At 40.1% G+C, this 15,247-nt stretch overlaps 1 protein-coding gene across 6 annotated transcripts in view; it reads right to left on the minus strand.

The window, feature by feature from the left end:
• mef2cb (myocyte enhancer factor 2cb) overlaps positions 1-15,247 on the minus strand; it is a 291,079-nt gene that overhangs the window by 60,507 nt on the left and 215,325 nt on the right. For 3 of the 6 annotated variants that reach the window (XM_078564876.1, XM_078564866.1, XM_078564885.1), the window contains one exon: positions 10,322-10,465. In XM_078564876.1, coding sequence (XP_078421002.1) covers positions 10,322-10,465 — 144 coding nt within the window. Of the gene's footprint in view, positions 1-10,127; positions 10,266-10,321; positions 10,466-15,247 lie in introns of all 6 variants that reach the window. The other 3 variants (XM_078564895.1, XM_078564905.1, XM_078564914.1) reach the window with 2 other exon arrangements.

Genomic DNA, 15,247 nt, shown 5'->3' on the forward strand with positions numbered 1-15,247 from the left:
TGTGCCTTATGGTCTGAAAGAAACCTAATTGCACAGATATTAGCAGCAGCTTCAGAGTTACACACAATGATTATGATCCCAGTAGTTTGATTTGAGTGTTTAGTAAAATCTGGTTCAAACTTCATGGGCAGAATTTTACCGTCGACGAGCGGGGGACGGGGCCCGCTCGCCAACGCGTAAAATGACACGGGATGACATCGGGCGGAACCCCCGACGTCACCCCAACCCATTTAAATTTTCAGGAAGTTGGGGGCACAGCAAAATCAGCTGCAGGCCCGCCAACCTGTCAATGGCCACTTGAGGCCATTGACAGGATCAATTAACCAATTAAAGGACCTGCCCGGCCAACCTTAAGGTTGGCAGGCAGGCCAAGAGCCCCGGCGGCAACTAGAAAAAACATGAAACCTCATCCACCGGCGGGATGAGGTTTCATGTAGGGTTTTAAAAATTGTAATAAAGTTGTTCTGTAAATTATGAACATGTCCCAACTCATGTGACATTGTCACATGAGGGGACATGTAAGGGAATTTTTTTTTTCTATTTTTAATATTTTTAAAAGTCGAGGCAATCCCCTGAGGCTGCATTTAGCCTCAGGGAGATGAGTGCGCTCTTTCGTGCGCATGCGCAAAAGAGCGCACTCTCGATTTTAGGGATTCCCCCCTGCCTGTACAGGGAGCGCATAGCGGTTCCCAGTGGACGTCACGCTGGGCGAGCCTTAATTGTCCCACCCACGTAAAATGGCAGTGCGGCCCCGATCGCTGGCGGCGATCGGCTCCATGCCTGCCCACAATTGGGTCAGGCCTGCCTGCCCGACAAATGGGAAATTCTGCCCAATGGGTGCAAAACAAAAAAAGTTCTGTTACATTGTAGGATTCAAACTGGAAGTGGTAAGGTATGCCAAAGAGCTTGGAAATTTTGGTCCTCCTTCAACCGAGAAAATTATAAGGGAATGGAAGAAGCAAGAGGAACTAGCGAAAATATAAAAGGGCATGGTGCAAAACTGCTATATCAGGAAGGAGAGGTGAAAATTTGGACAATAGAGGACAGGAGAAATGGAATTTCTGTATCTACCAAAATGAGGATATGTGAAGCAAGAAGAGCAGCAGTACCAAGCGGCATACTGATTTTGATAAGGTATGGGCTAAGCATGTGCACTAGAACCAGGATAGCACAGAAGATACTGACGGAATATGAAGCAAAGATATTTGAATTTCATAGGTTCGTTATTAATGCAAGGAAAAAAACATATTTTGAACTTGGACAGATAGGCAAAAATAAACAATGTTCCTCTAACTTTTGACGTTCTATCAGACAAGACTGATATTGAAAGTGTTAAAACAATACCAACAAAAACGTCTGGCCTCAGAAAGACCCATTACACTGCTGTTTTGACTGTTGTTCTGATGGTAAAAAGCTGACATCATTAAAGATCTTTAGGAGAAAAATGGCACCAAAGGTTGAAATTCCACATGGAATTTTTTGTTCATGTTCATTATAAGGGATGATTGAATGAAGAAGGGATGCAATTGTAGGTGGAGAAAGTGTGGGTCGAAGTGTTCAAGTGACCTTCTAAAAAACCAGCCCTATTAACTTGTGACCAGTTCCAGGCGCATATAACTGAGGCCACAAAAAGCAGGGTTGTGGAAGTGAAGACACAGCCAGCTGTGATTCTAGTTGGTCTGACTAGCCAATTACAGCAGCTGGACATTTTATTAAATAAACCATTCGAAGGTGGTATCAGCAATGCCCTGGATCCTAGATGGCAATGAAAATGACGTACTATTTGAAGAAAGTGATACTTCATATAACGCAAGTGATGATGATTGTGACAGTAGTGATGAGGAATTTTGGGGCATCTATGATTAGCAAAACTTTGCGCTGCAATTTTTTTCCATTTCTGTAATGGTAAATATAAGTATTAAGCACCTACATGCACTGACATTTTTTCCTGAATATTTATTTTTAAAATCTTGACGCATCTTATGATCTAGCAAATATGGCTGCTGTCAGTAGCATGGACAAACATTTTCTTCTAATTATGAGCAGGTCAATAGACTTTCACATTGTTGCCCTGTATGGTATTCTTGAGACATCAGGCTATTAAAGACACTCATGGTGCATTTGTGTTTTCACTGATGCTATAGCATCCAATCCATAGCATAAATAAAGTAGCTTCCACATCGCAGACAACAAAAAACAGTTTTTGTTCTGTATTATACTAAATTTTTCTGTGAATAAATGGAAAAAAATATTGACATCTTACAACCACCCATACCTCCCATCACTCACCCAACGGCAGTCCTTAGCTTTCAAGACACATGTCTAACATTCACATATTGCACCTCACCATCACACACCTTCCAGTGATGCCACCTAACACCCAGCCTCTTGCAACCTCCACATACCTCCAGCTTTTCAACTATGGCAGGCACATTACCCAAACGCAATCAATGACATTCTTCCCACTCTCTTGCAGGACAAGACACAGCAGCAAATTGGTGGGCAGCAGGTATGCCTACATCAACTGAGCCTGATGGAGGAGTCAGTGCTCCGCTTCATGGGCTGGCTGCGACCAAATCGCCGAGACCATTCAGGTTGATGGTATGTTATTTTCTTAGGTCTCTTCTCAACTCACTCCTCTCCCTCATCCTGCTATCTGGCACAATGGGCAAGCTGGGGACAATGTAACCATGGATCTCTTTCCAAGGTGTTCTCCGACACCCCATTTGGAGCAAAGCGGTTCAGGATACATCATTCCTACCTCCCCCTCTTCCCAAGGTGGCCTCTGGATTCCTGGAGGCAATGGCTATTTGCTCATGGTGATAACGTTATGGACAATACAGCAGGCCACCATGAAATTTGAAACATGCTCCATTATGTGCTGGAGGACGCACCCTAAGCGAACATACATACATACAAACACATGTACTAGGAGCGGGAGTAGGCTACTTGGTCTCATGAACCAGCTCCACCATTCAATAAGAGCATGGCTGATCTGATTGTAAACCTTCACATTCCTGCCTACCTCAATTATCTTTCACCCCCTTGCTTATCAAGAATCTATCTACCTCTGCCTTAAAAATATTTAAAGACTCTGCTGCCTCCACCTTTTGAGGAAGAGAATTCCGAAGGCTCACAACCCTCTTGAGAAAAAAAAAACTCCTCATCTCTGTTTAAATGAGCAACCCTTTATTTTTAAACAGTGAACCCTAGTTCTCAATTCTCCCACAAGGGAAAACATCCTCTCCACATCCAACCTGTCAAGACCCCTTAGGATCTTATATGTTTTGATCAAGCCACCTCTTACTCTTCTAAACACCAGCAGATAGAAGCCTAGCCTGTCTAACTTTTCCTCATAAGACAATCTACCCATTGCAGGTATTAGTCCAGTAAACCTTCTGTGAGCTGCTTCCAAGGCATTTACATCCTCCCTTAAATAAGGTGACCAATACTGTACACAGATGTATCCAGATGTGGTCTCACCAATGCCCTGTATAACTGAAGCATAACCTCCCTAATTTTGTAATCAATTCACCTCGCAACAAACAATAACATTCTATTAGCTTTTCTAATTACTTGCTGTACCTTTTTTTTGTTCTTTCACAGGATGTGGGTTTCGCAGGCTAGGCCAGCATTTATTGCCCATCCCTAGTTGCCTTTTAGAAGGTGACGGTGAACTGCCTTCTTGAACCGCTACAGTCCATGTGGTGTAGGTACACCCACAGTGCTGTTCTGTTAGGGAGGGAATTCCAGGACTTTGACCCAGCAACAGTGAAGGGACGGCAATATATTTCCAAGTCAGGATGGTGAGTGACTTGGAGGGGAACTTCCAGATGGTGGTGTTTCCATCTATCTGCTGTCCTTGTCTTCTAGATGGTAGTGGTCATGGGTTTGGAAGGTGCTAAGGAGCCATGGTGAATTCATGCAGTGCATCTTGCAGATGGTACACACTGCTGCTACTGTGCACCGGTTGTGCAGGGAGTGAATGTTTGTGGAAGGGATGCCAATCAAGCTTTGTCCTGGACGGTGTCAAGCATCTTGAGTGTTGTGGGAGCTGCACTCATCTGGGCAAGTGGGGAGTATTCCATCACACTCCTGACTTGTGCCTTGTAGATGGTGGACAGGCTTTGGGGAATCAGGAGGCGAGTTACTCGTCGCAGGGTTTCTAGCCTTTGACCTACTTTTGTAGCCACAGTATTTATACAGCTAGTCAAGTTCAGTTTCTGGTCAGTGGTAACCCCCAGGGTGTTGATAGTGGGGAATTCAGTGATGGGAATGCCATTGAACGTCAAAGGGCGACGCCTACTAACCATTTGTGATTCATGCACTGGGACACCCAAATCCCTCTGCATCTGCAATCTCTCACCATTTAGCTAATACGCTTCTTTTATATTCATCGGGCCAAAATGGACAATTTCACATTTTCCCACATTGCCAGATCTTTGCCCATTCACTTAACTATCTATATCCCTTTGTAGCCTTCTTATGTCCTAGTCACAACCTACTTTCCTACCTATCTTTGTGTCATCAGCAGAGTTAGCAACCATACCTTCAGCCCCTTCATGCAAGTAATTTATAAGAACTGTAAAAAGTTGAGGTTCCAGCAGTCAATGCATTAGAATCACTGCTTGGGCAGGCCAATTGTCTGCACCACAATGTCTCTTATGGTTCTGTGGCTATCATTATTTGGCTACCATCCTCACGTGGTGAGCAGATGAAGTGCAGGGAGTGGTTATCAGCCATGAAAACAGGGCTAGCCTTTGTCCTCGAGCAGCCAGTGTCTCTGGTTCCCTTGGAGGTTCAAAAATGGGGGTATAGCTGACTGGTGAATGATGAATATATCATAGCTGCTACCAGCATGGTGGGTATTCACCAACGTGATGTATTTGGGAGTGGTCATGCACCAACTGCTCGTTCAAAGTTTGTAGCACTTGAGATTCCTGTACCTTTCCCCATTGTCATGGGGGACCCACAGAGCAATGTCTGGTGATAGATGGGGCCCTGCATCATTGGGAATCCCAATATTATGATGAATCCAAGTGCTCTCTCATCCTGTTTGTTCCTGCTCAGGAAGAATACAAAAACTCTTCTTTTCTTGAATAGATAGCCTGTGTGATGTCCTGGATGCTCTCTGATCTATAGTATACTGGGATATGTTCGAGATGTTGTCCTCTTCCTCGTGTAAAGACCCAGATGGATAAAAGTTCAATCCCACTGTGACCATGATGACTACTGATAGGGCTGTCCTCAGCTTGGTGCGAGGCTCCAGGTTGGACTGGAGGTGGTAACACAGTTCAGTGACCACCTCATATCAGGCAATGTTCTGGGTCAGTTGGATGGAGAAGAAATGCTATTAAAAAAACCCTTGTTGAATAGAAGCTTCTATAGAGAGTCCTCCTCTCCCTCCCTCTTTACAGAGCTTCACCTGTCAGCAGCCTCTCCATTTAATGATCATATTGCAGACCAGGAGGCGCTGCAACCACAGCCCCCATATCTCAGTTACCAATTCCTATGTCCTCCCTTATTAAGCAAGTTATCCGAAACACTTCCAAAAATACACCACAGCACTTCCACAAATTCAGCCTAAGCAGAGGTAAGTCAAAAGCACCTCACCTGAAAGTTTCGAGTCCGTATGACCCTTCTTCCGAACCCTGGAGAAGGGTCATACAGACTTCAAACGTTAACTCTGTTCCTCTCTCCACAGATGCTGTTAGACTTGCTGAATTTTTCCAGAATTTTCTGTTTTTGTTTCAGATTTCCAGCATCCACAGTATTTTGCTCTTATCACCTGAAAGTTGGTGTCTGGTTCTTTAAACAATGTTAATGGCGGAGGAGGGTGGTTGGAGGGGGGGTTGTGGGAGGGTGCCCCTGTGCTGCTAAATGCCTGTTCAGTTAGGTGTGATCAGCACAGGCCTACATTAGGCATAAACAGATCAAGTTCCTGAAACAAACATCAAATCAGCCAGAATAGCTATTTGATATCATGATAGTACCACTGCTGATGCTGTGGGCACAAGGACAGCATGCCAGTGCTAGTGCCTTTGTGATGGGCACCACAGGAGTCTGTGCCAGAAGTGGTTGGAAGCAGGGGCAGTGCCACTTTCTTGCTCCAGGGTTTCCTAGCAACACTATGGAGCCCAATTTTGTGCTCCGACAGTAAGAACAAGTCATGAAAACTTAACTTTAGAATGAACTTGGGGAAATAAAAAAATGAGTGTGCGATATGATGAACCCTAACAGCACCTGGGTGCTGCGAGAGGTCTTTCTTGAGCAAGGAAGACCTATAAGTAAGAGTAACAGGTTGGGAAAGAGTTCTAGAAGATGAGCAACAGATTATCAGTGCTGCAAAATGCCAAGGGAGATGCCAATTTGGTAAATTCACCTTCACCCAAGACTCCAAGAGAAATGAAAAGTGAGGTTAAGTTCATAAAAAAGGCAGGCAGCGTGAAACAGACAGTAACACATTGTAGGAATTCATTAGCTAAAGATGGCGTGGTGCCTCACTGAGTAGGAGCACAGTCAAAATCAAAGATTTTTTTTATTATTGTATCTTTGTAAGCACTGGGCAGAAAAGAGGTTCTGCTCCATTCTGAAGGAATGCGAGAAGGACAATATGCCATCACAGGATATACCCAAATGTCTTTTATTGATTAGCTTAAAGCAGCGTTAGCAAAGGCTTCGGACCATGCTGTCCTCCTACACTTTTGGCTGTCAGCTGTGCGTGGCCTGGGGGAGATTAACAGGAAAACAGTTTGCGGTAGGGGGGAGGGGGCTGCAGTAGGAAACCAGAGGGTTATTTTAAAAAATTCTTGTGTTATAGTTTAAATTATTGTTTCATATAAGTAAGTAAAATAATTCTTTAATCTGTCATACATCTTAGTTTTGAGAAGTTACGAGTTACAGTTTATTCTTTACCTTTCAGTTAATTTAAATGATATGATTCTTTACTCTGACCAACTGGATAGCTTAATTTATATATCTCATTTTTAAAATGTAATAATGCAAGTCTTTTATTGTTCATGCACCTAAAAGTATTTTAAAATTATCAATGATTCAGTACCTTCTCAATGACTTTCCACATGAATGTACTATGGAAATTTTGCAACACACCTTTTACAAGCAGGGCTGTTGCAAACGTACTAAATTTATTTTGGCTGTGTTAATGTTTTTTTTGATGGGGAGGTTTTGGATTAGAGGCTGTGTCTATAGTTCATTCAGGGTACCCACATTAAGTCAGATCTTCAATAGCTCTTTGTTTTTATTTTCTGACCATGTCTTCTCTAGGTTCCACCATTTCAACTTTCCTCAGTAATGTCCTTCCACCCTTATTTTGTGGTCTACCGGGTGAGGCGATTTGAAATGGTGATACTACGCCATGCATGTGTGGGCTTTTAGTAGGCTGTCATTTTGCTGGTGCCATCCTTCCTGTCAGATGACAGCATCCAATACTTGAATCTGGACGCCCTGCTCTTTTTAACCACACTGACCACAATGTGAACTGTCACAAGCTGAAGCTGGAGACAGTAATATTCATTTTATTTATTTTGTGATACTATTCCAATAAACTTTTTTCTAAATCAAAACTGAAACATTTACTTATTTATCATGCCCTACATTGATTTACAGGACAAAAACAACAATTTTAAATGTTTAGAATAACAGTTGTAATCATGCTGTTGTGTTAGGGAAAAAAAAACTATTGTACCTATATTCATAATAACAAGCATAGTTTAAAAATAAAGGAAAAAAATAAACCCAACTTAGCAGACCACACAGTATTATAAGGTGATCACTATGGTGAGCTCATTATTCATGCAACAGTAAGCACATGCAGAAGTTATGTTATTTCTCTCAGTTTTCTGGCTAGGCATATGAATGACTATGAGTGTTGAGGTTTTGGTTTAGTTGTCAACGAAATAGCTTAGTGTTAAGGCAGGAATATAAAATATTCTTGACGGGACGCAAAGCAATTTTTGTAATCCTGTTAAATCACCCCAGCACACAATGTGTTTGAATTTCATCAACAGGATTTCATGCAAACTGACTCTCTACAGCAAGCAGTTAGCTTTAACCCTTTGAGTACAGATATCAGGTTTAATTTTTTAACATAAATGTTGCATTGTGAGATAATATTTGCATTATTTTTAATATTAAGAAAATATACAGAATTGTGTTTAACAATAAACAAATGATAGCTGTTGCTAAAGGAAATTTTTTATGCAGTTTACTCAAATTATCTTTTAAAAGGTAACTACTTTATATAACTTGACAGTCATTGGTGTGGAATTGCATGCATGCCGTGCGTGTATTATGCAGCAAGATATATTTTTCTTCGTAATAATATCATCACATAAAAATGCATTTATGCCTATGTGCATATTACAAAGTTGCTGCATGAAACATCTATTTTTCCTATTAATTGAGCAAACACTTGGTAAATAAATCTATGTGGTTAATAGGATGAGAATAAATGTAAAATATACCCTTCTGTTTGGTATTTGTAACCCCGCCAATAACATCCTCATATGCATAATAATGATGACCAGGTGGGTGGTGAACAAAGACAAGGAAGTACACTGAGTTACAGCACTGTCTTTTCATCAAGGGTACCTGGGTTTGAATCTAGGTCAGAAATATAGAAAAAAGTTTTTCTCCAATGCATATTAAAGATCCTAAGTAAATGAAACAGTGTTAAACTGATCTGAAGTAAATGTTTGTACTGAATGACATCACACTGAAGTCTGCACACTCAACCTTACTTGGCTGTATCATTAATACAGGTCATAAGGATATGGAGTAGGTGAGCGAAACGGCCATATTGGGGTACAGGAGTTTGCATTGCAAAGTTTGAAATTTTGGCACATTGCCTGAGTACTATAGCACGAGATCACTACCAATTCCTGTCTATGCCATAATTAACCAGTGCTTCTTGTTGCAATCATTGAGTGAAAGGTGGGTTGAGATGAAAACAGTTCTATTTAGTGCTGTTTTTTATTTGGGATGTACAAATACAATAAACTAAATTGATACAAATCGTTGAGAATAGAACTTAAGTTACATAATTAAGACAGAAATTGTCAACTTTTTGGGGAGGGAACATTATTCACTATTCTGCAATAGTCAAGTGTAATTTCTAGTTATAATGTAGTTGCATGTGATTTAGTGACATTTTAGTAACAAAAATCCTATTTTCTCAACAGAATGATGTAATCGCAGGTTTGTCAACAGATCAAAATGATTTGTAGCAAATTTACAGGATCTTAAAATTGATGGATATTGCAAAAAAAAAAATCAGTTTTCCTTAAATTATTAAAAAATACTGCTTTATGAAGAGATTATGTTTATTAGCATATATAACGGAAACAGTATGGACATGTTTTTATCATTTTTTTAAAAAAGTGAATGAAAAAGCTATCAATATTTGTCTTAACTCTTTTCACTCAAACATCCTGTTTGATAATAACACATGTTGGTAGTGAATGCTCTGCTCAGGAAGGGATGGCTTATTTACAGATCAGTATATTCCAACTTATACAGAAAGCACGATTCCATACCTGGAATCTCCTCTGCAGTTTTATTAAAGATCTTATTTATTCTTGCTTGTTTCATTTAGAGTTGTATAATAAAATTCAAAGGTTTTGTAGATAAACTTTCTGTTACAGATTGTGTTGCACAGTCATTTTTACTGTTAATTTTAGACTCTCAGTTCTTCTATTTAGTTAATCACATGTGAATGAGCAATTCAGAAAGCACCTAAAAGCTGCTTTAAAGGGACGGCAACTAGCTGCTTTAAATGGACTGTAAGTTTCAAAATAATTTACAGTTTGGCAACAATTTGGGTGTAACTTTCACACCATTATGATTGTATATGAATAGCCATTTAAAAAAACATGTTGTTATTTACTAGCAACAAAACTGGGTATTATCTGAATTATGTATATTGATGAATTAAATAAGGATAATAAATAAGGGTTACTTTTTTGTCCTACTTGAAGGTGTCTTGCTTGCAAGCTACGTGTAAAGCTGTCTGAAATGTAATTTAATATGAAAGAAACCTGCACCGAAAGGGTAAAGTAGATTACTGCAGCAGTCACTAGCAGAGCAGCCATCTAACTCATGGTACTTACAGGTATTTTATGATTCCTGATCATATTATCAAACTCTTCATTAATTTTTTTGTATTTTTCTTCAGTGCGTGGGGTGAGAGCGTAAGAGGAGTCAGGATCAGGGCTGTCACAGCCTTTGTTTTCTTTCTTGTTCAATGCCTGCCAGGTTCAGAGAAATATCAAAAGTAAAAATAAAGGAAGGCCCTCGTACTTACACACAATCTTTGCCTGCTGATCATTAGATCAATATCTTCATTTATTTTTCTGCACTTCTCATCAGACTCAGGGCTGTGACCCACTGAATCGTCTGCGTCTGGGTCTGGGCTGTCACAGCCATTTAGTCCCTTCTTTCTCAACGTCTGAAATACACAATTTGTAAAGTTCAAACTTCTACACAGATCACAAGGGACACACCGGAAAAAAGGATGTCTAAACTCTGAGGGACTTTGATCAAAACTGTAGTCCATTTAAGATCAAAGATGATGAATAAATACTAAATGAAAGAAACCAAACTAACACTACTATATATGAAAGGTTCCACGTACATTTCATGTAAATATCAATCATCGGCTACAACTTTTGGTTTGATTATATTCAAGACTATTTGCAATAATACAGTACAATTTTTCTGAACCCATCAATTCAACCAATTGAAAGAGCCTCTTCTACCTCAAACTCATGCAACAGCTGTTTTATTGACCCTTAAGGGATAATTAGCCTTTTAGCTTTAAAACAGAGCATTTTTTCCTCCATACTAATAGTTCCAACAATTGTTTTCTGAGAATTTTAACAATTAATGTTAGAAGCAAAATGCAAAGAAAGCAAAAATATTTTAATATTCCTTTTTTAAAATGTATTGAGTGAAACTATAGTTTTGTTATATTTTTGATTTTGGTTCCGAAATGTTGCTGCAACCCTCCCAAAAATTTTAAAAAAACTTTAGCCCATCATTTATATGTTTTAAGTATCTTTGTTCTTTGATTTCAATGAATTATTGCTCCAGATATTTGCATCTGCAATAGAAATATTCTGTTCTCATCAATTACTATCTTAGTTCACTGTTATTCTAGCACTATTTATTTCACCAAATATTTCTGAAAAATGAAATAAATTAGAACAGAAAAATGAATAAATTAGTGAAACAGAACAGGCAGTGTCTTGTCATGCAACACTCCACCACATGAATGACACTCGTTTTTTTTATTAAGATGCCTGGATTTTGGTGAGAGTTTTGAAGAAATCTTGTTACACAGGAAAGCTTTTTCAGTAATAATGGTAGTGGTAATAGATTTGCAGTATTCTGCTTTTGTAGAAGGTTTTTCAGTATTGGTTTCCACAATGAGAAAAAAATGAGTGACCACTGGGGTGTGGCAATGTCTCGCCTCTACTACTTCGATTCATATCAGTTACTGCTTTTGTGGTTTTATCAACTTCTTACTGAAAGATACATTGGCAAAGCATGCAACTCCTATTCAGCTTAATAAATGGAATTCTGTGCAGTGTGTACAGTAAATACATGTATTTTCCATTTACATAAACATGCTCATGCACACATACACAAAGCATATATCCTAGAGTGCAAAGGGACTTGGGAGTCCTAGTCCAGGATTCTCTTAAGGCTAAAAACAAAAAACTACTGCGGATGCTGGAAATCCAAAACAAAAACAGAATTACCAGGAAAAACTCAGCAGGTCTGGCAGCATCGGTGGAGAAGAAAAGAGTTGACGTTTTGAGTCCTCATGACCCTTCAGCAGAACTGATGGGTTCTGCTGAAGGGTCATGAGGACTCGAAACGTCAATTCTTTTCTTCTCCGCCGATGCTGCCAGACCTGCTGAGATTTTCCAGGTAATTCTGTTTTTGTTTTCTCTTAAGGTTAACTTGCAGGTTGAGTCGGTGGTTAGGAAGGCAAATGCAATGTTGGCATTTATTTCGAGAGGACTAGAATATAAAAGCAGGGATGTGCTGCTGAGGCTTTATAAGGCTCTGGTCAGACCACATTTAGAATCTTGTGAGCAATTTTGGGCCCCGTATCTCAGCAAGGATGTTCTGGCCCTGGAGAGGGTCCAGAGGAGGTTCACGAGAATGATCCCAGGAATGAAAGGCTTAACATATGAGGAACGTTTGAGGACTCTGGGTCTATACTCGTTGGAGTTTAGAAGGATGAGGGGGGATCTGATTGAAACTTACAGAATACTGAAAGGCCTGGATAGAGTGGACGTGGGGAAGATGTTTCCATTAGTAGGAGAGACTAGGACCCGAGGGCACAGCCTCAGAGTAAAGGGAAGACCTTTTAGAACAGAGATGAGGAGAAACTTCTTTAGCCAGAGAGTGGTGAATCTATGGAATTCATTGCCACAGAAGGCTGTGGAGGCCAGGTCATTGAGTGTATTTAAGAGCGAGATAGATAGGTTCTTGATTGGTAAGGGGATCAAAGGTTACGGGGAGAAGGCGGGAGAATGGGGTTGAGAAACTTATCAGCCATGATTGAATGGCGGAGCAGACTTGATGGGCCGAATGGCCTAATTTCTGCTCCAATGTCTTATGGTCTATATAGACAAATAAAAAAGTAAAATTATTGCTGTAACAGCTATACCCAGAAATATTGGCCGGAATTGTCCAGCCCTCCACGCTGGCGGGATTTTCTGGTCCCGCTGATGTGAACAGAGATTCCAATGGCCCACCCCAGGGTGGGGGAGCCTGCTGCTGGGTGGGGGGGGAAGGGGGGGTGGGGGGGGGTGGGGGGGCATGGGGTGGGGGAGGAGGGGGTGGTGCTGGAAGATTCCGCCACTGGCTCTGAAATTCTAATTGTCTCTCATGTCCCTGTGGGCAAGATGCCCGGACTTTGAAAAAAATAATTTTAATAACATTTAGCCAGATCAACCCCCTTGCTCAGGGTTCTGATGGGAACATTGGTAGAGTTGGGGCATGGGACCTGGGCAAATCCCCTCTCTCCGCACTGATCTGTGGGCAGGGTGGGAGGTTGCCAGAGTTTATGACAGTCATGGGAAGGCAAATGCTGGAGGTGTGTCCAAAGTGGCATTTGGACCCAAGTGGTTCAATTATATGATGTGTCCTTCCACTGACCATGCAAGTTCCAACAGGGTCAGTGACGAAGAGTATCATCAGGTACAGACAATGCATAATTATTAAGATCATAGCCCAAGGAACTTTGTGAAGACTACATTTTTTGCTAAATTGAGAAAAATACATCTTGAGCTTGCCTTTAACTACATAGAGTGCGCTGCTAATATATCAGTATCTTTGGCATGATGTAATTACAAGACAATACGTAAAGAAGGGCAATTTCTAGTCGCTACCACCTGATGGCCACACACTGATTTGTCAGCTTCCTTCTGTTCTTGTCTGCAATGTTCTTTCAGCTGCTCTGCTAGTGTCCCCTTTTCTGACACTGCCAGCTGTCCAGCAATATTCCATGGTTGACAGGTGCAAATGTCACAGCAGTGACTTCCTCAAATAATAAATATGTTACCAAAAAGCTGCTAGTAATTGGCAGTTTTTATCAGAAATATTGCTGAGTTCAAAAAAAGTCAAGGTAGCAATTTTACAGTTGTATGTAAATCATGACATTAATTGCCTACAACCCTTTAGTTAAACATATACTTAAAATGCATTATAAAACTGCATTTGTGTCACTTTCATGATAGAATTCTGTGCAATAATTATGTCAAGTCTGTAAAGAACAAACTATATCCATTCTAAAATGCAAGTGCAGGGATTATACTTCATAATTGCTAATTTTGCTTGAATTATGTTGAAGGAACCACGTTTTATCTTTGAAAGCAGATGCATGACCTTTTTCAATGAGCTACAATTTCAGACCACACATTTGTGAAAATAATCCTCATATACCTCTCAATGAACAAAAAAAAATGCAGCAGTCACTAAGTTTGAGACAACACGACTGGCCTACTCCTGGTCCTATTTTCTATGTTTCTATGAAGCCAAGTTCCCGCAAGTTTCCAGTAAATCCCTGCTAGACAAACAGCTCAGAATTCTTATGCCATCTCCCAACTGACAGGATTACATTTCCCAGACGTTCCTAAAACACACAGATACCATTTTCACAGGGTTTAGTAAGGCTTGGACCTCGTCACCCGAGAATTCATACGGGGCCACGGGGGAGGGCCGACTCCGGCATCAAATGATCTGAAAGCATGCAAGTTGGCTTTGTGTTCTGTCAGAGCTCAGCATTTTACAATCTAACACGTGGCTACATTATTAGCCATCAGCAATTTTACTCATCCAAGATATCCACACCTGTCAGCAAATCTGCACCTGTTGTCTGGGGAAGATCATTTGACAACAGCCAATCAGGACTGATGGTTCAGCTTCATGGCCATAGATGGTTCTATGTCTGTGATGTCTCCAATAACTATCCCTGTTAATCTCTAAAGGACCTGATTTGCAGCTTTGTCATTTGAACATTGTCAAAAACACATTCTCCCAGTCTACCAAATATGTCATAACCTCTTGCTTCAGTTACAAAATAAGTAACAAATTAATTTTTGTTTCATTTGTTTTTCATATTGATCATTGCGTAAACACTGTTTGATGCTGCAGCTTTCAAAATACAAAACATTTTTAGCCATACGACATTCCAAAATTGGTGCCGTATTTTTCTAAATAGGATTACAGTGTGGAATGAGAGAAATGTATAGAATCATACAGTATTTTGTATTTATAATAGAGACATGAGATTCAATTATTTAAATTTTGGACAGAAGTAGCACAGCCTCAAAGGTTCAATATCATCAATTAGGTTTGCATATAGTTTATCTTCTGGAAGGAAAACCGCATTAAATCCCTGTCATTTCAAAAAGAGACTTGTATTTGTTTTGCACTATATCATGTCACTTAGAAATTTCTAGAAGCAATTCATGTGCAATGAACTACTTTGAAGTGTTTTTTTTGGTTGAAGGACAGCTTTTAAAATGGATTAGTAATCATGGTTCCCCTGCCCCCGATTTAAATTATCATACTGCATAATGCTCATAATATAAAACTGTTGCAAGTAAACAGTATTTTAATAAGAAAACATGTTTATTGTATTCCTGCAGACTTTATCTACCCTTGGTGTAATGTTTGCCAATGATACTCAAATCATTTTATATAAAAGCTG

Source organism: Cetorhinus maximus, chromosome 2 (genome assembly GCF_964194155.1).
Source record: "Cetorhinus maximus chromosome 2, sCetMax3.hap1.1, whole genome shotgun sequence".
NCBI classification, from domain to species: Eukaryota; Metazoa; Chordata; class Chondrichthyes; order Lamniformes; family Cetorhinidae; genus Cetorhinus; species Cetorhinus maximus.